Below are 24,665 nucleotides of genomic sequence, written 5' to 3' on the forward strand. Positions count from 1 at the left end.
GAGAAGGAGGGGCGGGGCAGTTTGTGTGTGTGTGTGTCTGTGTGTGTGAGAGGAGGAGGGGCGAGGCAGTTTGTGTGTGTGAGAGAGGAGGAGGGGCGGGGCAGTGTGTGTGTGTGTCTGTGTGTGTGAGAGGAGGAGGGGCGGGGCAGTCTGAGGCAACCTGGCTGAGCTGCTTCTCTCCCTGCGGGGGCCTGAGCTCTGGTTGCCAGGTTTGTGTAGCCCGTGTCTTTACCTGCTGAGTCGTCCTCTCAGTCCTGCCCTTAGTTTCTGAAGAGTGCTGTGACTCTGCTGCAGCCCTGAGGCCCTATCTGTAGTTCATCACTCATTCATTCATTCATTCACTCACACACTCACTCACTCACTTACTCACTCATTCATTCATTTACTCACTCACACACTCACACACTCACGCACACACTCACTCATTCACTCTCACACTCACTCATTCACGCACTCACACACTCACTCATTCACGCACACACTCATTCACTTACATACTCACACACACTCACTCACTCATTCACACACTCACTTGTCTACTTCTGGGGGGGGGGAGTGGAGCACTACAGAAAGGACCTGTGCCTGTGGAGCACTGTCGGAGGAGACAGCTGTATGAGTCGGTTCTTCCTTCCACTGTGTGGGCTCTGAGGACCCAACTCAGGCCATCGGTTTTGGTGGCAAGCATATTTACCTGCAGAGCCATCTGGCTGGCCCTATTTAGAGATGGCCTTTGCTACCTTTGACCTCCTGGGCACAAGTGATCCGTCTACCTGAGCCTCCAAAGTTGTTGGAACTACAAGTGTGTTTCACTGTACACAGCGCTGTTCAGTTTTTATTGTTCCCTTTATTATGGGCACAGTTGAACATTTGTCTGTTCCAAGGGGCATTTATGCAATGTGATGATTTGATCTTTTTGACTATAAAGAGAGAATTTTGGATACAAGAGACCTGGAACAGGTTCAGTAACGCCTGAGCATCTTTGACAAGAGCACTGCTGCCTAAAACCAGGCTGGGCCTGGAGAAGTAAAGTCTGCCTGACACGCGCACTAGGAAGTAAGGAGAAGGGCGCTGCTCCACTGCGCCGGGGAAAGTGGGTGGCTTGGAGCCTGTGCGACTTCAAAGGAAAAATTAAAAATACCAACGTGTTGGTGCTGAGAGGAGAATAACAGAATCCACCCACAGAAAACACGAGGGTGGGCTTGGGCAGGGGCTTCTTTCCCACTGCCCACTGCCCTATACTGCCCCCACCCAAGCCATCCTGGTTTGGTGCCTGGACTCACCCTGTGTGGACAGCTGACCCTTCTCTCTGCTGCATGCCTGGCCCTCTGCTGTGGCTTCGGCGACTGTTCTGCTGCAGCTTCTCTGATGCTTGGCGTGGACGGTGCCGTCCAGCCCTGGACTTGGCGTGGACGGTGCCGTCCAGCCCTGGACTTGGCGTGGACGGTAGCTTCCAGCCCTGGACTTGGCGTGGACGGTGGCTTCCAGCCCTGGACTTGGCGTGGGCGGTGGCCTCCAGCCCTAGACTTGGTTGATTCTGCTTCTACCACCAGGCTGGGCCCCGACCTATGCTTCAACCTCAGATCAGAGAGTGGTATCAGCCAGGGCCAGGAAAGGGAGTGACAGTGGCCAGCCTCTATGTGGCTGCTATTGTGGTCAGGGCCTGGTCAGTTTCTATCCTATACTGTCTCAAGTCTTGCCTCTCATGGTCCATTGGAGTAGAGGGTAATTCTGGCATTCCCAGAGTGATTTCAAGTGGAGTGGGATTCCTTGGCTCTGCTGTTAGCTTGCTTGTATAAAAGGGTCATGGGTAGTAACTGAGGAGGCCTTTGTGAGCCAGGTGACAGATGCTGCACTTGTGAAACTGTCTAGGTGGACGTGGCCCCAAGGACAGCAGTGGGTCGGCTTTCTCATAGCCACTGGGGGCATCTGCCTTCTCACAGCCTTGTGCCATCAGAGAGGACTGTGCCAGCCTCTGGGACCCTCCTCTCTTAAACCTACCGCAGACAGTTCTCTCTTGCCTGTGACTGAACAGTGTCTTAAACCAATCTTCTGCTTCCTCCTCTGCAAACCTCTCCCGCTCTTCCAGTCTCCATGCTGTTCTCCACACCACCCTGTCTGCTTCAGGCCACAGAGCCTCAGCATTACTGTCCTGTGCTGCCTCCTTTCTCTGATCCTACACTCACCTAAGACCATCTCCAGTCCCATCCCCTCCCCTGGACTCTGGCCTCAGCTTTGTCATGGAGCTTTGTCACTTCCTAACAGTCCCTGTCCCCAGGGTCTGGCCAGCATTCCTGCAGGTGGCCCTGACCCAGAGCCATCCTAGAAAGCCTCCACCTTTCTTCTTGACCCATCCTTCTGACTGTACTGTCTCATGATGAAGTCTGAGCCTGTGGACCTTATTTCCTCCTGGTCCAAACCTTGGCCACTGACTACACTGGCCTCTTGTTGGCTGCCCCACTTCTCCATGCACCTTCCCAACATACCAGTCACCGTCCTTCAAATAGGAGCCACACTCTGCTTGGGACTGACTTGACCATTCATATCTCTGGATCCATCCTCTGCGGCCAAGTGGCCTGCCTGCCACCCCTGCAGAGCTCAGATTGCTGGTGTGTCAAGGTCCAGGGGAGTATAGGTGCCAACCCTAGCTCTCTGTGCTTCACTGTCATCCCTAGACAACCAACCACCCCCTCACGCCCTGCTGTGGCACGTGTCTGCTGCAGTCCTATGCTGTGCCTCCTCTTATCACCTCAGGAACCGGCCTTTTCTCCCTCTTTGGCTGTGTATGCATTAGGGTGACCAGGGCAGACAGCAGCTAGCAACCCTGTCCTGTCCAGAGTGGCCAGTGCATTGCATAAATAGTAACTGTTCCTACCCCTGGCCCGTGTCTGCTTGAGGGTTGGGCATAGATTTATAGTGCTGTCCTTTCTACTAAGTCCCCAAGGCATGGGGTGACAAATGTGCCCTACTGCCTCTCCTCTGCCATGTGGATTGTTGAGCAGCATTCTGCAGATTTATTTCTAGGTTTCCTCGGCTTCCAGAGACAGAGTGGCTGCCCATGTCCTCCTGCTCCGATGCTCTGGACACACACACATGCACGCATGCACGCGCGCGCGCACACACACACACACACACACACACACACACACACACACACACAGAAGATGGCTAATGAGGACAGCTTGCCAGAGATGGTTCTCTCCTACCACAGGCCTGCCTTAGTGGCAGGAATGTTTTTACCTGCTGAACCTATGTCTGTCTGTTCCCTAAGGTTCCCACTTTTGACATTTTTTTTTACTGTCTGTAGAAATTTGTGTTTGCCTGCACACTCACTGACAAAAATAACCTCTATTAATTGCCTTAATTAAGACTGCATGCCAGGGATTCCTTGATCCTTTCCCAATGCTGCTGGGTAATAGGACCCAGAGGACCAGGGTCATGTGGGTGTTTTCAGTCACCTGTATCCTTTAATAGCCTCTTGTCATCAGCGAAGGGTAGGATATATAAAGTAAGGCGAAGTTACTACCATCTGCTTAATATAGGAGCTTGGCACCCACACTCCGTCAGTTGGGGTTAAATATAGAAATGGGGGCATCTCGGATCCCCACCCACAGAGCAGGCGGCGCTGGCTTCAGCTTTGAGCTGCTAGCTGCTGCTGTGGATTTGTAGGCAGGCCTAACCCAGCAGCCAGCAGGCCTTGGGAAAAGAAAATTAAGACTCTATTTTTAATCCAGTCAGCATGTTGTCAATACTTAAAGAAAAATCAAAACAAAAATCTTTAAGCAGTTAAATGTTAAGATGCAAAAATATCTCAAGTCCCCGGTGTTTATGTACATGCTGGTGGCCAGGCAAGCCTGTGCCTCTTCTTTCCCATAATTCCTGAAGTGAATGCATCTCCAGAGACAGCAAATGCTACAATTTTGTTGTCGTCTTTGAATTGCCAATCTGGAGAGGCTCGTACAGCCCACGATGGACTGTGTAATTTGCCAAGTTGGTGGGGTTTTTTTTTATTGTTTTGTGTGTGTGTGTGTGTGTGTGTGTATGTTGGTACTAGCCGTGTCTGAATGGGAAGCAAGTGAGGAGGCTTTCTGTGGACACCTTGGCACTTGGTAGTTGTGTGAACAGGCAGGAAAGGGAAGGTGGGATGTGCCCTGTGAGGGTCCTTTGGGGAATTGCGTCCATCTGGACTGTGCTGACAACAAAGGAAGAGGGGGCACGGCAGCCCTTTCTGTTTTGATACAGTTGAACAAACTGTGCCCTCCACCCCAGGCTGGGCCGAAATGTCCCTGTGTGGTGCAGACCGTGCAGCTGCGATGGAGCCCTCAGAAGACTGTGCTGGAAGAGCTAACACATAGCCGTGCTGACCTCAGGGTGGCTTTGTAGCTGAGGCTGGCTCCTGCCTTCACTTCCTGAAGGATAGGACATCAAGCCTGGTCTCTGTGGTGCTGGGATGGAACTCAGGACCTCAGCGTCTAAGCAAGCACTCAGGCCTGAGCACCTTCCCACCGCTCCTTCTCATTTCTGTCTGCTTCCTGTCTGTCTGTCCTGCCGCTTGTCCTCCTCCTCATCCCTCCCCCCTCATAAGCAAGCAGGCTCAGCTCAGTCCCAGACAACTCTTCTCTACTGGGAGGAGAGAAGAGAGGGCTTGGACTGAAGGTGTGTGTGTCTGTGTCTGTGTCTCTGTGTGTGTGGGTCTGTGTGTGTGTGTGTATGTGTGTGTGTGTGTGTGTCTGTGTGGTGGTAGGCGTTGTTAAAGAGAGATTAGTGACATTAAAATAGAATCAAGAGCCAGTGGCTTGCCACCAAGCCTGAAGACCTGAGTTTGAGCCCCACCCACACAGTGGGAGAAGAACACACAAGCCCAAATAAAGGAAAAGGAAGCCAAGAGTTTGCACTGAGGTGGTAGAAAAGATGCCGTGACATCTCGGGGTGCCACAGACTATAAGACTCTAGCTTGTGTGAGAAATGTGACTTTGTGTTGAACATGGTGGTACATACCTTTAATTTTAGCACTCAGGAGGCAGGGTTGGAGGGATCTCTCTGAGTTTGAGGCCAGCCTAGTCTACCTAGCAAGTTCCAGGACAGCCAGAGCTATACAGAGAAACCCTGTATCCAAAAAAAAAAAAAAAAAAAAAAAAAAAATCAACGTAGCTAAAACAAAGAGGAGGCTGGTGCAGAGATCTTCGTGTGCTTGTCTCACAAAGAGCTACCCCCGCATTCGTTGGAGCCATGGTTGGGGGAAGGGTGTCAGTAGATCTTAGCACTGTCTCCACATTGGCATGCAGAATTCAAAAGATAGGAAGTCATTGAGCCTAGATTTTGAAGGAAGCCTGAGTTGCAGGGCAGTGTGTGGTGGCAGGTCCTCTCTGGGCAGCTTCAAGTTAACAAGGTAGACACTTGCCTGAGTTGACTTGGGATCTGTCAGTGTCTTTCCTTGTCAGGACATTCATGTCCAGCAGCCATCTCTTGAGCATTAAGATCCAGGGTCTGTCTTGGATCAGGGAAACTGAGGCACAGCTCCAGATTCAAGTTCCACTGCATTCTGGGGAGCCTTGTGGAGTCCAGATATGGGCCAGCGTGTCACTTATGGGCGAGGAGCTCATCTGGCCATGCTTGTTTCTTCCAAAGTCGTCTGGGGCCCCAGCCTTATGCACTAGCTCTGTCAGCGTTTTAGAGACAGTGGTCCGTGATGAAGCTGATGGCAGCTGGCTGGCTTTTAGTAAATACAGCCTGAGGTCAGCCCCTTCCATTGTACCCTTTGGCTTTTCAAGACAGGGTCTCTGTGTAGCCCTGGCTATTCTAGAACTCACTCTGTAGACCATGCTGGCCTTGAACTCACAGAGATCCTCCTGCCTCTGCCTCCTAAGTGCTGGGATGTAAGGTGTGTGCCACCACTCAGCAAGTTGTAGATGTGACAGCAACTCTTCTTTCCCTCCTCATTACCCCTGACACTAATCTACCCAGAGACCAGTGCGATGCTCCAGGCCGTGACCCTCTGCACACACAGTGATTTTCCTGTCTCCCTGGCCCTCACCCGGACCTGAAATCTCTGCCATCACTCTGTCCCACTTCTCCCTTGATCTGGCCAACCAAGTTGGAAATAACAGCATAGCTTGGCCTCAGTAGCCCCCTGGGCAGGGTCTGGATCCATTTCTAAGCAGCTGATGTTTTGACTGACATCCTCCCAGGAGACACTGTCATGGACTTTCCTGGCAGAGTGAGGTTTTGTGGAGAACTAGAAAGGGGCTATCACTTGGTCAGTTGCCTAGAATCTCACCTGACACCACTGTCAGATACCCCTGAGGAATTCGGCTTTAAAGCGAGAGTCATCGCATGCCACGTCTCTGCCGCATCCCAGCCCGCTGCTGGCTGGAGCCCTGGCCAGTCAGGGTGGAGGACTTGTTTCCAGGGTGTGGAATGCTTCTCCAGCCTGCCCCCTTTCTCTGCAGGTGTCACCATGAAGCTCATGGATGAGGTGGCTGGGATTGTGGCTGCACGCCACTGCAAGACCAACATAGTAACTGCCTCTGTGGATGCCATCAATTTCCACGACAAGATCCGGAAAGGTAAGCGCTCTCTTCCTGGGAAAATGAGGGGGCAGCTCTTTGAGGTTCCGGGTGCCACTTCACTCTGTGCTTACACCTGCGGTCTGCCTGTGTCCCACGAGAAGCAGGAAGACAGCTGTGCTTTGTCCTTTGCACACACTGGTGAGGCGGCTGTGGTAACCTGACCGGGACGAGGGAGGCTTCTGCCCCTTACCTCCAGCGTTTGCTCTGAAGAGAGGGGAGCCCTGAGATACTCTGACTTGAACAGCTGCCATCAAGCCTTGTGCAGTAGGAGGCGACCCAAGACAGGATGGGCGCACTGGTGGCAGGACTGTGGGAGGTGCCTCAGGCACTCCCTCCTCAGCCAGCCTCGCTTACCACTCACCCTGCTTAAGGGCTGCTTGGGGATTTTAACATGGTGGAAATCTAATCCGGAGGCTGGGCCTCTGCAGCCAGTGGAGTAAGTTCATCAGGGTCTCAGCCTTTCGAGCTGCAGGCACATGGTGAGTCCAGAATGAGGCCCCGGCCCTGCGATCCTGCACCATGAGAGCAGCTCGTGGGAGGGCAGTGGATGAAGCTGGGCCGAGCTCGCATGGCTGATTACAGTTGAGGAGCCGTACAGCCTAAGCCTGTCTACCCGCTGCTGAGTCCAGCTGCCTTGGGTGCTCCCAGCATCCTGCAGGGGCTGCTTCATGGTCAGCTGAAGCTCGCTGAGGTTGGGGAGATGCAGGGCTGTCCAGTAAGGACACACAGCTGTGACATGGCACCCTCCACTTCCAAGAATTCATCTTACTGATAGATATTTGCCACAAACACAGACAACTAGTGTCACCTTAACAGTTGCCCATGACACGTGGACCTGTCTATGTTAGCTTGCTTCTGGAGGCCTGTGTGTCAGAAACCCTGAGTGCTTTGCTTGCTTGTGGCTCATGCCATGAGTCTGTTAGGAGGGGAGAGTGTGGAGGTCAAGTCTGGTTCTTCCTGACAGTGTCATGCTCGCTCCCAGAAATAAGACCCAGACTCAATGTGTGTGACAAATACAGTAGCCATTTATCTAGGTTCTTCTCTGTCTAGGTCATAGCTTAAAATAGTCCAATTATTTTAACCTACATTCCCCCACATGGCTGGTTGCCTGTGCTCAGGTACCATGCTTTTGTTGGGTAAATCTTGCCGCTCCTGTCTCTATCCCAGAATCCCCTCTACCTCCTGGATGTCCCACCTTCTGTTCTACCCTTCCCTATAGGCCACAGGTTTTGTAATTGACAGGTTACATCCATATGATACACAAGGTTTTTTCTCCAGGAGAGTGCTGGATGTCAGGTCTCAGGCTTCCCTTTTCCTAGAGCTCCCGCCTGGTGAGTGAGGACTGAGAAAAGGGTCCTAGACATCAGTGTGCATCTCTTCCATGTCCACCCAGCCGTAGCTATATCAGTGAGACCTCGAGTCAGAGAGCCCTTGAAGCAACTCAGTTAGTCCTGTTCTCAGACTCAGGGTAAATCTTGCTGCTCCTGACACCAGGGAAAAGACCCTCAGATCCTCACCCTGAGCCCCCCGCATGACCAGGAGCTGCTTGGAAAGGGCTGTTGAAGAGATAGTGGCTCTGGATTAAAGGAGCTGTCTCATTCAGGGGGTCACACAGCAGATGAGAGTCAGTCAGCTTCTCTAAGGTCGTTTCTGCCACCAGAGCATGTGGGGCTTTGAGGACAGACTAACTTCTGAAGGTGCATTTATCTGCAGCACAGAAAGGGTCTTCACTTCCAAAGATCTGTGCCATCTGGTCCACACTGCTCTGCACTGGCTTCCTCCAGGGAGTTGGGGTGGGTGAGGGTATCTATTATACAGAGCCTCCTGGCTGGCCTGGTCTCTGAAGCTGAAGAGCTGTGATCTTGGTGGTGTGCATCTTTAATCCCAGCACTGAGGAATTCAAGGCCAGCCAGGGTTATATAGTGAGACCCTGTCTTTAAAAGGTCAGATCTGTGGTGTGAGGCCCCCTGCAGGGTCTGCCAGAGTCCTTTTCTTTGCCCTTCTACTATACAGCCTACTAGGTAGAGACTTCTGAAGGGGACATTTAGCTCCTCCCAGGAATGATGGGAAATGATGACGTCTTGTTTGGGGTTTGAAGGAATTGAGGCCATCCTGAAATAGCTCTTATGGAGTCTGGCCTATGTCTGTGTCAGTCTCCTCAGGCTTTGACACACTGTGGCCTTGCTTATTGTTTCTACAGAGATGTCTCCTATGAGGTTCCTGTGTGTTGTCCTTTTACAGAGTGTGTCCTGGAGTAGGCCCAGCGATGAGGGTCCCTTCTCATGTGTCCCTGGCTGTGTTGTCAACCCAGATGGGGTTGATTCTTCAATAGAGAGGGCTCTGCCACCTTAGACCAGAAACACAAAGTTGACAAGTCCCTCCTACTCTGGATTGGTGGTGACACAGTCCCAAGTCGTGTCAGCTATGAAGAGGGAAGAAACCAGCAACCCAGGTCTGATGAGACTGCCGAAATCACCTTAACCCTGGGGTTTTGTTGCCTCTTAAGCCTCTGTCCCTGTGACTTTTCTTCACCTCCTACCTCAGCTCTGGCATGGAGAGGGCCACAGGGGACAGTTTTGCCACCTCTTCAGAGAAGGTGTGACATGCATCAGTGTGTACAGGATGAGGCAGCATCCACAGAGCTCAGGGAACATCTCCTGAAAGATTGACCTGGCACACGTGGCTCGTGTTATTCAAAATGGTGTTAGCTCCCTGGGGCTGCAGTGTCAGCCTGCAGACTGGGATGCTTAAAATGACAGAAATGAATTTTCTCCTGGTTTTGGAGGCTAACATCTGAATCTAAGATATCATGAGAACCTCATACTCTCTGAGAATCCATCCTGCCTCCTCTGGCTACCTGTGTCCTGAGCCACAGGCCATCTTTTCGGTCTGTCTCTTAGAAGGAGATCTGTTTGTTATTCAATAGGATGCTCCCCCCCCCCCCAGAAAAATTATGCCAACAGCTTTACATGGACACAGGCCTGTCCCCAGAAGGTCAGGAAAAAACATGTGAGCTTTAGCAGTGCAGGCTGGTGCTAAGGTACAGTCAGCTGCATCCAGGTTTACAATAGGAGGCAGTTTACACAGCTGAGCTTTCCATGTGGCCATTTGGGCCATTGGTTGCCCCTGCCCTTGCAGAACAGTAGACTTGCTATTTACAAACTTGGTTCTTTGAGGATCACTCTTCACTGGTGCTGAGAGCAGAGAGGACACACTCCATCCCTCCCTAGGCTCACAATTTCCAGGCTACCTGCAACACCCTGTGTTCAGCCTACCATCTGGGTACAGAGGATGTTTGCCATTCATACATGCTAAAGGTGTAGGCTGAGTTAAAGTGTCCACTGACTTCATCTACACACTAGGAATTGTCCAGTTCTGTGTCACTGACCCCTTGCCCGGTAAGAAGTGAGGAAGACAGAAGTCCAGCTCCTTGAGATCAGCAAGAGAATCACAGGATCTCCAGGGACAGTGGGAGCCATGGGCTGTGACAGGCTGAGTGTGACAAGGATCCTGGATAGCACACAGCATGGGGAGCCGAGGTGGACAGTAATGCCATCGCTCAGTACAAAGGAGAAGCCTCAGCCACATGAGCAGAATGTATCCAGGGCGGACTCTCCATTCTCTTCCTTGGCTGAGACATGAAATTCCAAGCAGATTTCTTGAAGAGATGGTCTTTGCTAGTTAGGAAACCAAAAGTGCAGTTTTCTTATGGATAACCAGCCTCCCAGAGAGAAGGTGGAAGCAGGGACTGTCTAAGAGGCTGCAGGGTCGCACCAGCATCCATTGGCTGCTCTGTGCTTTCTTGAGACAGTTCTCTGCCCTGGCTCTCTGGTGCACGAAACATGGAACTGTTCATAAACTTTGGAGTGCTTGGTTACAGCTGCTTTTTTTTTTTTTTTTTAAATTAGTTTGTTTTCTTTTTCAAATCCCTGGCATACTGCTATAATCTAGCTGTGACATCCTGGGGAGTAATACCATCTGTGGGGGAGTCAGCTGGGGCAAGCTGCCAGCCTTGTGGGGCACGCCCGCCTTCAGGCAAGCAGGCAGCTTACAACGCAGCCACTTGACACATTTTCCTGGGACACTGCTGATGTCGGCACCAGGCACTGTGCTGAGATCCTACCTTCTGCAGCCTGTTACCTCAGTGTTCCAGTCTGCAGACTTCAGCTTGAGAGGGGGTACCCCAAGAAAGTGCTGCTCCAGGTGCCCCTTGTCAACCTTTGCCTAGTGTCCCTTTTCTGCTGAGTTTGGAGAGTGTGGGGTGGGTAGTTGAGTTTCTGCCTCTAGGAGTTCCCTACATTCCATTCTGTTGGCCTTGCTTAAAAACAAACACAAAAAACAAAAAAACAAATGCTGGGCGGGCTGTGGCTGTGGCTGCAGCCATGCACACCTTTGATCCCAGAACTAGGGAGTCAGAGGCAGGTAGATCTCTGAATCCCAGGCCAGCCTGGCCTACAGAGCCAGTTCCACACAGAGAAACGTCTTGGGGTGGCCTCACTATGTTGACCAGGATACATGGGGACTGTATGCACACCCCAGCTTTAGTTTTTACTTTAATTATACTCTGAATTGTCCTATGTAGACTGAGACTATTTTGTGGGCAGCACAGAAGCTGTTAAGGATGAAGCCAAGGCTCAGCAGTTAGAGCTCTTATTGTTCTTGCAGAGAACTGGGATTCAATTCCCAATACCCAGGTGGTACCCATCCAAAACTCCAGTTCCAGTCCACAAACACATACACAGACAGACAGACACACACACACACTCACACACACACACAGGCACACACACACTCACACTCACACACAGACACACACACACAGGCAAAACTTGTGCACATGTACAATGAACCTATAAGAATAGGTGTTTTGTTTTGTTTGTTTGTTTGTTTGTTTTTGTTTTTGTTTTTTTTTTTTGGTTTTTGGTTTTTCGAGACAGGGTTTCTCTGTGTAGCCCTGACTGTCCTGGAACTCACTTTGTAGACCAGGCTATCCTCAAACTCAGAAATCCGCCTGCCTCTGGCTCCCGAGTGCTGGGATTAAAGGTATGTGCCACCACGCCCGGCTAGGAAAGGTGTTTGGATGGAGGCCAATGCTGTGCCTCTGAGCCACTCTGTTCAGGGCTGTCTGTTGTCTACTCTGGGGAAAAGGCAGGGTCTAGGGTTTCCCTGAGCTTTGAGAGCCAGCAAGGTGCTAGGTTCCTGAGGGCCACAGCCCTGTGGGTCTGTGTTTACTCACCATGTAATGGGGACCCTGCTTTGCCCCTGGGCATTCCAGACTGGGTCATTAGTGAGATCTGTGAGGGAGTGATCACAGACTAGGTGGGAGAACCACAGTGAGGAAGATGGGCTGTCAGCAGTGTTCTTGGAAAGGAACGCAAAGGGTGAACCAGGCTGCCGTTGTAGGGGAAATGTCTGTGGTTGGAGGCCCTAATGGAGTGTGGAGGTAAGGTCTGAACAGGAGCATGTAAGCTTTAGATCACTTTTTAGCCCCTCTCTCTCCAACCCCAGCCCCCAGGTGGAGCTCCTTCCTCAGGCAGGCCTTGACACTGCAGGGCCTCTGTGTGGTCTGTGCTGCCCCAGGCCCTGGAGCTGAGGATTTGAGTTTCAACAGGAGCTTTCAGTTTGATCCTGCTCTCTCGGAGGCTGCATCAGATGCCAGCTCTGTAGTGGATTCCTGCCTCTGTTGGAATTCTCCACGAGGCTTGCATGTGACATTGTGTGGCAGTTCTCCTGGGACAGAAAAGACCCAGATTTGGGGGTGTTTGCTGTGTGGTGTGGCATCCCTGGCCACAGACCCTTCCTGCTTTGTGTCCCCTGGTCTAGGTCTCAGAACCAGACATTTCTGAGTTAAACTTGGGGTTAAAAGTATTGGATTTCCAACTTAGACATTAAACCGCGAGCAGCCAGGACTTTGCCATGGCAAGTGGTAGGAAATGGGGTCTCATGGGTGACAGCAGACAGACACATGTCCATTTGTTGTCTGGAATTCACAGCATGTTTGGAGAACCTGGAATTGGCTCCTCACAGCAGTGGGTAATAATCGGCCCTTCACACAGCAGCACTCATGTGCTCCTGGGTCTCTGAGAACATCTTGCTGGTTTCTTCTTCCCTCCTTGCCTTGCACCCCGGATCTCAGGGACGTTTAGGGCAGGGCAGAGGCACTGCAAGGCCTGGGGTGACGAGTCTGTCTTTACACTTAGCTAGTGACAGGCCCGGGATGTAGCAGAGGGCATGGTCCCCACTGGCAGGTGCTCATGTGCAGCAGCCTTACAGTGGTGTCAGGCTACCTATCGCTGACCACCTGGCTCTTCCCTCCCTCCCAGAAATGGCCACGTTCTGCACTGAAGCACCCTGTGTAAGTATGAAGTTGAATGTGGAATGGAACTTAACAGAATAGCCCACTGCCTTCAATTGTTGTCTCTTTCTCTCTGGCTGTCTCGATGCATCCTTCAGGGCCTGTCTTGAAGCTAGGATGCTAGATGTGTATTGTAGGGCCCTGCCGCCAGCACTGGTCCTTGCTGAGTACCCCCTGTGTCCCACATGGGCTAGCCCAGAAGACCACCATGCTTAAAGATGGGCTAAGGATTCTGATGATGGTCACATATCAGTCAGAAGTGACAGTATCCAGGAGCCAGCTTTATCCAAAGGCCCCACAGGCCAACACAGCTGTGGCCAGTCACATGGGTAGGAATGATACCCTTGGCAAGCAAAACCTCAGAACCGGGTCTACTGCCTTTCCTTTCATGGTCCTCTGGAGTCAGACTCCCTTGTGGTCATTTATAAGAGCAGACCCAAGCATCTTGAGACCAGAAACTACCCAGAATAGAACCTGGAGGGTCTGTGTAGAAGAGTGGGTGGTGACAGAGGACAGACACCAGATCCAGATGCAGAAGCCAGGCTGAAGCCCCATGTGCCCAAGGATGGGTATGGTAGACTTGAGAAGGGTATCTGCAGGAGCAGTGACTGTGGAGTAAGGTCATGATCACATGACCCCATGTCGGTGCTGGCAAGAGGTGTACAATCCTGACATATTGTCCCAGAGCTCAGAGGATGAGACTGCAGCCCATGTTTGAGACCGTCGGGTTATAGAGCGAGTCTGACAGTCACAAGCTCCCGTCCGTCCGTCAGTCAGCACAAAGAATGTAACCCTCTGAACTCGCCTGTAGTGCTCAGAGCGTCACAGTGTGGTGCTGTGTGGCCAGAGGGCACCACCCTGCCCTAGAGGACAGCGAAGATGGCAGGTTCAAGCGATGCCTGAGGCAGGACTGAGCCAGCTCGCCCGGAGCCTGGCTGACGGATTTGTCCCTTCTGGGCTTGGTTTAGTGGGTCTGGACCTAGGGGCTGCCAGAAATGCTAGGGCAGCAGTGAATGTCTGCTGTGGAGACAGATGACTCACACTGACTAATAATGACACGCACTAATAGTCTGTTGTAACGTCTCGTAGTGGCCGCTGCCTGTGTTGCCTAACTCAGCATCTTAACTGTCCTCAGTAACATGGCTTCTCTCTGGCATGCCCTGCCCACAAGGTGCCGCGTGGGTAGAGACCAGGCTGATGTCCGATAATGCAGCCGTTCCATATCCTCTGCAGGCTGTGTCATCACCATCTCTGGACGCATGACCTTCACAAGCAATAAGTCCATGGAGATTGAGGTCCTGGTGGACGCTGACCCAGTGGTGGACAACTCACAAAAGCGCTACCGGGCCGCCAGTGCCTTCTTCACCTACGTGTCCCTGAACCAGGAGGGCAAGCCAATGCCTGTGCCTCAGCTTGTGGTAAGTGCCCTCATGGTTACATCCTGTCCTAAACTGGGCAGGACCCAGGCCTGGGACCAGGGACTGTGCTCAGGTATAGACAGTCAAGTCTCTAGAAAGCAGCCTTACACGCTGCAGGCTGTGCTGTCGGGTGAGCTCATCGCCATCCCTGGCTCCTTGGGATATGATAGCACAGCGCCCAGGTTCCTGGGCTGGGGGGTGGGTGGTCTTAGGAACACCTCAAGCTCCTCAGGGGGCCCAGGAGAGCTGAGGAGAGGAGGGAGGAGGGCTGTGGCTGGGCCTCCCAATGGGGCTTTGGGCTTTTGTCACCTGATGAAAAGCAGGCTTCAGTTCTGTGCTCCTGGGACTCAAAGGGGTGGCCCACTTGTCAACTTTGTGACCTTAGGCAGGAAGTGAGGAGACCAGAAAGTCCTGGCCAAAGAGAGACCTGGGGTGGGAAGCAGGAGGCACCATCTCCGGAAGCTGTGCGAGGAGGGCAGCCTCAGATAGGAGCAGATGCAAAAAGAAAGAAAAGAAAAGGCCATGTCCAAGGCCCTTCTATACTGCTGAAGACTGCGGTCTCCAGGGTTACTCAAATGGGCACAAGATGAGGGGCAGCTCCAGAGCTGGGTGGATGGTATGCATCTTGACAGGCTTACCCGCCCGCAGTATCTGGAAGGAGAGAGGGCTGGTGCTGCTGTGGGTGTGGTCTCAGCACTCTGCAGGAAACCATGAGTCCTTCCCAGCTACATGGTCAGGTGCACCTCTTTGAGCTCCCAACACTGAGGCTAGGGTAGGCTCTGGAAGGTGGGGTCAGGTACCCCGTGTGCCCTGCAGTCAGGTTCCAGGCCCATGAGCTTCACTGAAGCAGTAGAAAGCTGCATCCTGAGGAGCACAGGAGGAGCACTGCTCAGAGACAGGAGGCAGCCAGACATGGAGCGCGCACTCCCGGGGGAGTGGGGGAGAGAGAGGTGTCCATCCCCAGCTCTGAGAGTCTGCCCTCTGTAGTGTCCTGTGGGTCCAGGCTGTTACTTCTCACTTGTTGAAGACACTCCTTGGTTCTTCACTAAGGTGGGCAGTGGTCAGCACGGAGGTGGGAAGACTTCCTAGAGAAGGATTCTGCTGGGCTTGCGTGGGCTTGGGAACCCGCCATGCAAGCACAAATGCTGGACCTCGGTGCACACGTGGACGGCACACAGCTACACGAGTGTGCATGATGCCCCTCCAGCTCCTGCCTGCCCTCCGCCCCCATTGCCAGCCATCTTCAAGCTTCTGTCTATTTTTAGCTCCCTCCCCAGGGCCCTGCTGACACGGATGCAGCCTGGTTTGCTTCTGTGGAGGTGTTTTCTGATGTGAAGAGAGCGTGTGTGCCAGGCCTGCAGTTGCTGCCATCCCCAGGCTAACTTACACTGGGCAGCCTGAGCAGGAAACAGGCCCACACCTGCCACCCATGCTCCCTGGAGCAGAGCCCTTTAACCTTGGAGTAAGGATGAGCTACAGGCTCCTTCCTGTCTGAGCTGTGGATGGTGGGAAGGCATGTTAGGAGAGCGGCCTCCTGTGGTTCAGGACCTGTGGCTCCCTGGGACCCCTTGGGACCCCGAACCTCTACTGTGTGATTTTTTTCTTTTCTTTTTGGCCAGGGTAAGGGAAGTGTTTTGGGGAAGGTGAGACCCGTATGGAGTCAGTGTTGGGCTGAGGATTCCTCTGGCCCCTTGAGTAGGCAGAACTTGCCCCAGTTAGACTTCCATACCTCAAGGGCCCCAACAAGCTCCACCCTGTAATGAGAGTGTCTAGCCTGGGTCTGAGGAGGCAGGGAGCTCACAAAGAGAATCCGACTGCAGAGAGGGCTGCCCTGCTACAGAATGTTCTAACCCACAGTGGTGCCTCTCATGCCCAGGGGAGGGCACCTTATGAATGACACATGGGCAGGCAGAACCAGACCCTGTCTAAGTCCTTAGCCCTCAGGTGATAAGAGCTTGTGGTCCAGGTTAAAATGGGGGAGTGAAGGAATCAGGACTGGGCCAACTTTCTTCTCCTTCCCAAAGCATCGAGGCTTGCTCATAGCCAGAGCAGCTCAACCAAGGACCAGTGAGATGTGCACTGTCTTATCTGCTCGACCCACAGTGTAGCAGCTCAGATCCTGGGCAGGGGTGACTGACGGCCAGGTTTGCCATGAGCCCTGATGTCAGAACACCTGAGGGAAGCACCTGCCCCTTTTGTGTTTGGGAGCAGGGCATATGATTTTAGGTGGTTCCTTCCCTGGTACCTTGGCTCTCTGTCACTGCAGGCCTCTGGAAGGCATAGCATTATGACACAGAGTGTGTGCTAAAGCAGACCTGCTTCTCGAGGCAGCTAAAAAGCAGAGAAAGCAAAGGGACCTTCCAAGAGTGAACTCCCTGTGACCCGTGTCCTCCCTGCGATGGCTTTCACAGCTGTCCTCGAGGGTTGCCGCTGCTTAGGAGAGGGTTAGCACTGAGGCCAGTGGGGGCGGTGACCATGGGGGTCTGAGGAGTGGGAGGGGCAGGTGGTTAGGGTCTTTGATGGCCACGGAAACATGTTCTGTGTGTAGCACATACGGAGTTAGGAGACGACATCCTCATGGTGTCAGGACGACCATGAGGGAGGGCTGGACAGTGACTTCCCAGGACTTTGGCACTGTCGGGCCAGGAGAGGATGTCTCATGTCTTCTCTGCACCTCCTCAGAGTCGGACCTGCAGATTTGGCCCTGGGGCTGCTGGCCTCCATCCAGGTTCCGAGCCAGGTGTCTGCAGTAGGACTGAGAACCTGCGTTGCTGGGGCTGCTCCTTACAGGAGACTCTGCATTAGCCCAGATGATTTGAGAACCAGTTTGGTGTTTGGTTCACATTGTGGCCACACTGTACCAGCTGGTACTGGACCTGCGTGGATAGTTACTCCCACGGGCTCTGATTTTTCTACAGAGGTTGAAACACAGGTTTTTTTTCTAATCTGTCTCTCTGGGCTCTGAGAGCCAGGGGCAGAGAGGGAGGTTACAGTTCCTGACTCAGCACAACAGGGAGATGTCCTGCCTGCTTCCAGGAACTAGGAGGGACGGTTCTTCTCACCGAGGCTCTTATCCTGGGGAGGGGAAAAGGCTCCAATCTCCGTACGGACTCCTCAGTCCATAGGCTCCTGCAGGCTCAGAGTAGTCATGTTCAAGCCTAGAGAATTTGCCACCCACAGTACTACCAAGCACTTTGGTGCTAGGACATTGTCACTGTCTTTGGAATCTGAGGCTTTGCATCCGCCTCCTCCATTCCTCTGGCCAGAGTGTAGTTCTCAGTGGCCTTTGGCCAAAGCAGGAAGTGTGGCAGCTTAGTACATCTGTTCCAAGAAGGCATGGGCACTGCCCAGCCTCTGTAGGCTGCCCAGCTCAGAGGCTACCTTCTCCTCCCCAGGCCTTCCTCTGCCTCCACTCCACTCCAGTCTCTTCACCCACCTCTTTGCCCTCCAAGCTGCAGGTGTCTCTTGAGGACCCTCAGGTCCAGAATGCCATACGCACAGTGTGCACAGAGCACGGTCAGCCTGGCTGTCAGCTGAGCTGCTCTGTCTTTCCCCCAGGAGGCTTGCCAAAGAGCTCCAGGAGAGCCAGCCCAGGGGAATAAGTTGGAATAAGGGCCTGTCACCTCCATTCATGATCCACAAGAGACCACAGAGCAATGAGGCCACCAGGGTATCACACTGTGGTTGGGTGAGCACAGCCAGCCCAATGGCCAGGAGAGTCATACAAGAGGACCCATGAGTCGTTGTTCTAAGGCAAGGGGAGGGAGTGTCACAGCACACTGAATCCACTGTCTTAGAAGGGAAGTATTAGGGGTGAGAGGCAAAAGGAGGCCTGGCCCTCCAAGACAGGGGTTTTATGGTGATCAGCTCTGGCTCCTGGTATATCCTGGGGCAGGATACCACCACCCTACCGTGCTTTAGCCTGCAGCACAGTTAGTACTTTCCTTATTAGAGTGCTGTGGCCAAAGCCCTCAGACCAGACACTCCCAAGACTGTGTGCAAAGACTCAGAGAGAGTCCTGGGGGCTTGCAGTGGGGGAGGGAGGATGTGAGGAGGCCTTCCACTCAGGTGCATATGTACACGACATAAATCAAAAAGACACACCGCTGCCAACAAAGGCTGAGCACTGACTACACCCAGTCGTGCGGGTGGTGTCTTCGTGGCTGGCTCGGCCAAACCCGCTGCAGTTGATTGGCAGGAAGTATCAGTGTTTGTTACAAACCATCAGTTTTGAATCTGGACAAGAAGGCCTTACACAACTGTGTAGATTATGACTTCCTTGGTTCATTGTTGTTTTTTGTTTTTAAAGATTTATGTGTATGAGTGTTCTATCTGCATGTACACCTAGAAGCCAGAAGAGGGCGCCAGATCACGTTATAGATGGTTGTGAGCCACCATGTGGGTGCTGCTAGGGATTCAACTCAGGGCCTCTGGAAGAGCGGCCCGTGCTCTTGACTGATGAGCCATCTCTCCAGCCCAGGACTTTGTGGTTTGGATCAAGTCTGATTCATTCTGCTGGATCCAGATCCAGTTGTCACCTCCATCAGGGTGAGAAGGACTGCGGCAGAGCCTGAGATGAGGGCCCCACTCTGGCCAGGGCCTAGCCAGTGACACCACCCTTAGCTGTGTAGGCAACTAACATGGGAAAAGTCCATGCTCATAGGAGACCCCTCCTCCCTTTACACAGCTAATCCTCTGCCTCTGCAAATAGCCTTCTGGTGGCCTTTATGCAGGTAATTTCTCAGCCATGTGGGAACAATATATGCTAGGTGAGAACCCATCCCTGGAGGTGAGAGGAGCCCCTGGTGAGGATGTTGAAATTTCCTCTGGGAACCCTAGATAGGCACAGGGAAGAATTGACTGAGCCAGCTATTGAGGCAGTGGTAGGCATTCTGCCTCCAGGTGCCAGGCCCAGCCCTGCTGAGGTCACATTGTCAGGTAGAGCTGGCCTGTTACTCTCTTCTCCCTCCTACTAGGGAGACGGTGAGGCCTGGGCTGGGTCTCACCGTCGGGCCTGACGGCTGCGCACTGTGCTCCCCACAGACTGCACTCATCAGAAGAGTTGTCACTGCTGCTGTGAGTGTCCGAGACCCCTCTTGTGGGACACGGGAGAGAGCGCACTATGCGGCTTCCTAATTAAGGTCTGTGCCCCTCAGGTTGGCAGGAAGGTGCTCGTCACCGCTGGATGCCTCCTTTTAGCGGGCACTCACTGATTACAAAAAGGACACGCTATTGATTATGCGGGGGTGGGGCTCAGCCACTCATCCTCTACTGCGTTCCAAATGTGTGCTCTTGAAGCACAGAAAATGCAGAGTGGAAACTCTTGATTTGCACTGGGAGTCTCTGAAAGCCACAGGCTTTCCTCCGGTGGAAGCAGGCCCAGAAGATGGCACTTGGCAGGCCATGTGGAGGAGATGCCGAGTGGGGCTGGAGCTGCCAGGCAGGGGGAAGAGCTTGGCACCCAGTGCCAGCAGAGCCTGAGCACCCAGAAAACAGTGTTCCTTTAACCTATGGCTGGGGAATGTCACCCTGGGCCTTATGTTCCTTGGGGAATGTCACCCTGGGCCTTATGTTCCTTTGAGTGGGCAAGCTGCCCTCAAGTCCCAGCTGACTTAGATGACCCCTACCCTCACCCCGGGCCGTTTGGCTGTCCTCCCGGACCACTGCCTGGGCGAGCAGATGCGCAGCAGAGACAGAGCACTCCTTGAGCCCTGCAGCCCCAAAGTGCATAGGGCCTCGGGTCATCTGTGAAGACAGCCGGTAACGCCACAGATGGTCATGCCTGAAAACATGTGTGAAGGACACATATGCTAGGCCACACAGGGAACACTTCAAGTGCCCCATGGAATTATTTCCTGGTAAGGGAACCTGGGAGCCTGGCAATAGTACACTTGCGGCTTTACAACCAGGCAAGTGGGCCCAGACTCCTGCCCTGCCTCAGCCTCTCTTCCCTCCCTCTAAAGCAGTGCCTCCCATCCCACACACCCCAAGCCGACAGGGTCCCTTTGCTTTACATGGCATGAGGAACCTACTTGTGGCTGCAGGTGGGCAGTCTAGCAGCCAAGAACTGCCCATGGCCCTGTGGCCACCAGCTCCTTTCTTCCAGCCTTAGGTCTCCCATAGAAAAGCTTTGGCCTTCTCCCCACCTCCCTAGCTCCCTGAGAAATGTGCACTGTAAGTGTTTATTTACTTTGCCACGGAGGGGGTCTGGCTGTGGGAAGCGGCAGCTGTGCCATGGTGAGGGCCAGGCCGAGGAAGCCATCTGTCTCATTCTGTCAGCTCCAGACCCAGCAGGGACTGGCGGCTCTGTCAGTCACTGACCAAGAAGGCCTGCCTGCCTCTGCTGTCTCCCCCAGCTGGCTCTCTGACTTCTGCTGCCGTGATAGGACCTCCAGGAAAGAGAAGAAAAGGCTTTGTCATCTTGAGATGATGGTGAAGTAGAATTTGATTCCTTGACCTGCTTGGATTCCCGTCTCTTAGCACAGGATTCTGAGAGCAAGCCACAGTCCCTAGAGATACGAGTGATGAGGCCATCCTTGGCACATTCCTCATGGGTCCTCGAAGCCTTGGCCACGCTCTCCTGGCCACTGGCCCGCACACCCATCACCAGGCAGCATTCATTTTGGTTGAGGGCTGATCCTGGTGATGAGGTCATTGCAGACATTGAACTTGCGAGAGAGACACCTGAGAGCAGCCTCAAGGCCCAGCGCCAGGCCCCAGCCGTGCCCTCTGCCCTGATCTGACCGCTACAATTTCCTACACTTTGGCTCATGCCTCCTTGGGTCCATCAGTGCCCAAATGACACAAACGTCCTGAGCCACGAGGCATGCATTTTGGAGCTACTAAGGCCTGTTGGCTGCTGGGGCTTTGGCGGTGTGATAGAGAATGGTCCAGGTAGTCTGTTACAGCTGGCCATGGGCACCTTGGCCACCTTCCCTGTCCCTGCGCTGATGACCCCTCATCATGCACACACATGCACACCATCTCTCCCACACCTCATTGTCTGGGAGGAAGGTTCCTCACATACTCAGGAAATATGAGGAGATGGTCCAGAGTCTGGCTTTCCCTGGTATGTTGTGATGTCATGTTGCTGCCTCTCTGGAGATGTGTGGAGGTCAGCTGGGTCCTGCTGGCCATGTTGGCCACTTGATTCCTCTAGTCCTCTGTGTTGGCTGTGGCTATGGATCTCTGAGTTACTGGCTCCCTCTGGGCTCTAGGAGCCAGGGATCCCTCGTGGCTCTGGCTGCCTCTCGAAGAACTAGACCTGGGGCCAGGAACTCTGTAGCGGGAGGGGCTGCTAGGCCATTCTCTGGAGGCCTCTCCACTGTGAGACAGAGAGCCCATCCCTCATAGGCACCAACAATAGCCAGAGGGCTCTCAATGGGGGAAGCCAACAGGGAACCACAGTCAGACTGAACCCTGGTATAGGAACTCTGCCCTAATGGCCATTAGGATTATCTTATGCTTACAAGGGGGAGAGCCAACTCCACTGGGAGGAATTTGAGGTCTAGGAAATCAGCTCGGCTCCACCCCCAGATGCAGTGGGACACAGACTCTGTGCATGCAGCATGGCCTTCCTGGTGAGGGTGCTGCTGCCATCTTCTAATGTTAGCTGAGGCTAACCACTGGCTGTGCCATGTGGAGCATGGGTGTAGCGCCACCAGCTTTCAGCACAGTAGGCTCCTGGACTCTGGCTACCCCTTTACTCTGGTGAGGACTGAGGTGTTGGGGTTAACTCGGTAGGGATGAGGGGGGTGGAGGAGGAGGAGCAGCAGCAGCAGCAGCAGCAGCAGCCTGCCTTGGAGCCTCTGTGCACAGGGAGCCATGAGAGGACAGCAGCCCCCATAACACCCTAGGAGCACCACCACTATAGGAAGGTGAGGAGAGGGAGTGCCAAGAAATTGTCTAACTGCCCAAAGTGGCACAGTGGATGAGTGCAGAGCCTCCACCCGAGGCTCCTGCTGGGACTGGACCGCCCTGTAGCTGCCTGCTAGGTCAAGACTTTGGATTAAACCCAGGAATCTGGAAGACAGCAAGCATAAGGGTCTCTGAATGGGAAGATCTGTCCTCCGAGAACAAGCCTGGAGCCCTCCTGGACTCCTGCTGTCCCTTGGTGAAGATAACCTTTCCTTTGTGAGGTTGCCAGCCTGCCTGGGGATCAAAGTCGGATGGTTTCTGTCCTGAGTCACTTGCCTCCTGAGGAGTGCAGAGCCCCTGGGCAGAGGCACTAGGCACTAGTGTGCGGTAGCTCTGTCCAAGTGCATCCTGGGAACCAGTGTCCCTCCCCCTACAGAGTTCCTGGCCCCGGGTCCACCTCTTCCCCACTCAGGCAGCCTCTTCCTTATGCCAAAGTCACTAGGGATCCCAGCCTCCACGAGCTCAGAGGCAGCCTATAACTCAGAACACGGTATCGGGAGGCCAGTGAAAAGAACACAGGAGGCAGGCTGGTCAGCACAAAGCATGGTGCCAACAACCACCTGACCAGTGACACTGGAACATGCCAGTGTGGGAAAGCCCCAAGTTAGCACACGGGTTTTACTTTGAGACTCCAGGTCTTAAAGTCAATGCACTTAGTGTGCAGGTGCTGGTGCCATGTGCCCTGGCCGGCACAAGAGCAAGGGAACTGCTCTGCCCTTCTCATTTGGACCTTTGCCGTCTTCCCTGTGTAGGGTAATGCTCATTAAACTTTCATGTGGCCAGGCGTGGTGGCCCACACTTTTAATCCCAGCACTCTGGAGGCAGAGGCAGACAGATCTGAGTTCTCGGTCAGCCTGGTCTACACTGCTAGTTGCAGGACAGCCAGGGCTACACAGAGAAACCCAAAAGATTCCGTTTCTGCATATGCATCTAAGACTCTGCAAACAGGACCCAGAACCGCTGTGGGAAGCATGTCAACATCTTTAAATACCTTGAGTCTCACTGGCTCCTGGCTGGCACAGCCGGGACAGTTTACACCTGGTGACATTTAGGGAGCAATTTGGGGGAAGGCTGGCGGAAGGAAATATTCAGTGTGACTTGACATTAAGTCCTCTGGTTGATGGCGTTCCTTTGCCAACGTACTGCATGTCTATAAAGCATGTAGGGCTAAAATTAGCTGCCAGGACTTGGTGGCATCCTGAAGGGCACCTGCCCTATTTCTTTGGCTTTCAGATTCCCTCATAGTGTCACAACGAGATGCTTCCCAGCAGAGTTAGCACGGCTCATTAGACCCAGCTCCTTGGCCAGGGCAGGGCCAGATGGGACCTCAAAAGTGACCCTCCCTCCCACTGCTACCATGACATCTGCCCAGGAGTTCATAGTGAAGCCAGGCCATCCCTAAATATGAAGTCCCAGCAGGCCCTAGATACTGTCAGGACCCTCCCCCAGCAAGTCCAGCTTATAGCCAAATCCCTCTGCTCAGTTGCTCAGCCCAGGGAGCCACTGCCTGATGCTCTCACAGACCAGGGCAAGGGGGTAGGGTCCTTTCCCTACTGAGTGGGACTCTTGCTCCTGAAGTAAGCCCTTTCTCAAGGCCACGGGCCACACAGCGTCCGTTTTCCCTTTGAAACAAGGTTGGACAACTTTTCCTTGGCGTGGGGCAACCCCTCTTTACTTCATGACACCTGCCCCACACACACACACACACACATACACAGAGACTTTCTAACCCCACAGTCCATCACCAGAGAGCCTGGGCTTGGGATGTGTGGCAGACCAGTGCCTGGCACCCAGAAGCCCCTTGGCAGAGGCCCTTAGCCCCTCCAGTGACAGCGCAGACACCCATGAGCTCTCTGTGTCTCTGACATATCCTTTTCTGTGTGCCGCAGCCAGAGACGGAGGATGAGAAGAAGCGCTTTGAAGAAGGCAAAGGCCGCTATCTGCAGATGAAGGCGAAGCGACAGGGCCACACAGAGCCTCAGCCCTAGGTGTCTTCCTCCTGACCCCGGTCAGCACAGTTGTGGCAATAGCCCAGTGTGCAGTCACTTAGAAATTGCCCCCTTGGCCAAACCCCCGATTTCCACTGAGAGCTGGTGTTGTGTGAAGTGTTGAGTGGCAGTGTTCCCTATGGCCCATTCCCCAAACCTGTGCACCAAAGCTTTATTTATGTCCCCAGTGTTGTCCCAAAGGCCACCATGGACACCAGAGCACACCAACTGGCCTGAAGAAGCCAGCATCACTAATAAAGCTGCTGTCTGGCTGGACCCATGGAGCCTAGGTAGTCATTTGTCTGAGGGGGGGGGTCTCTGCAAACTGGAGGTCTGTGTTTGCAGCCTCTGCCCCCATCCCTGGGAGTTCACTGCCTTCTTCTTGGGCCCCACCCCCTCCCAGCACCAGTTCTGCACTTGG

At 53.5% G+C, this 24,665-nt stretch overlaps 1 protein-coding gene across 3 annotated transcripts in view; it reads left to right on the forward strand.

Moving 5' to 3' along the window:
* Positions 1-24,520, forward strand: part of Acot7 (acyl-CoA thioesterase 7) — an 89,655-nt gene extending 65,135 nt beyond the window's left edge. For 2 of the 3 annotated variants that reach the window (XM_021160606.2, XM_021160605.2), the window contains exons 7-9: positions 6,447-6,563; positions 14,155-14,339; positions 24,146-24,520. In XM_021160606.2, coding sequence (XP_021016265.1) covers positions 6,447-6,563; positions 14,155-14,339; positions 24,146-24,244 — 401 coding nt within the window. In that variant the 3' untranslated portion in view covers positions 24,245-24,520. The remainder of the gene's footprint in view (positions 1-6,446; positions 6,564-14,154; positions 14,340-24,145) is intronic. The other variant, XM_029476074.1, reaches the window with a different exon arrangement.
* Positions 24,521-24,665: the final 145 nt, after the last annotated feature.

The sequence above is a fragment of the Mus caroli genome, chromosome 4 (genome assembly GCF_900094665.2).
Source record: "Mus caroli chromosome 4, CAROLI_EIJ_v1.1, whole genome shotgun sequence".
NCBI lineage: Eukaryota > Metazoa > Chordata > Mammalia > Rodentia > Muridae > Mus > Mus caroli.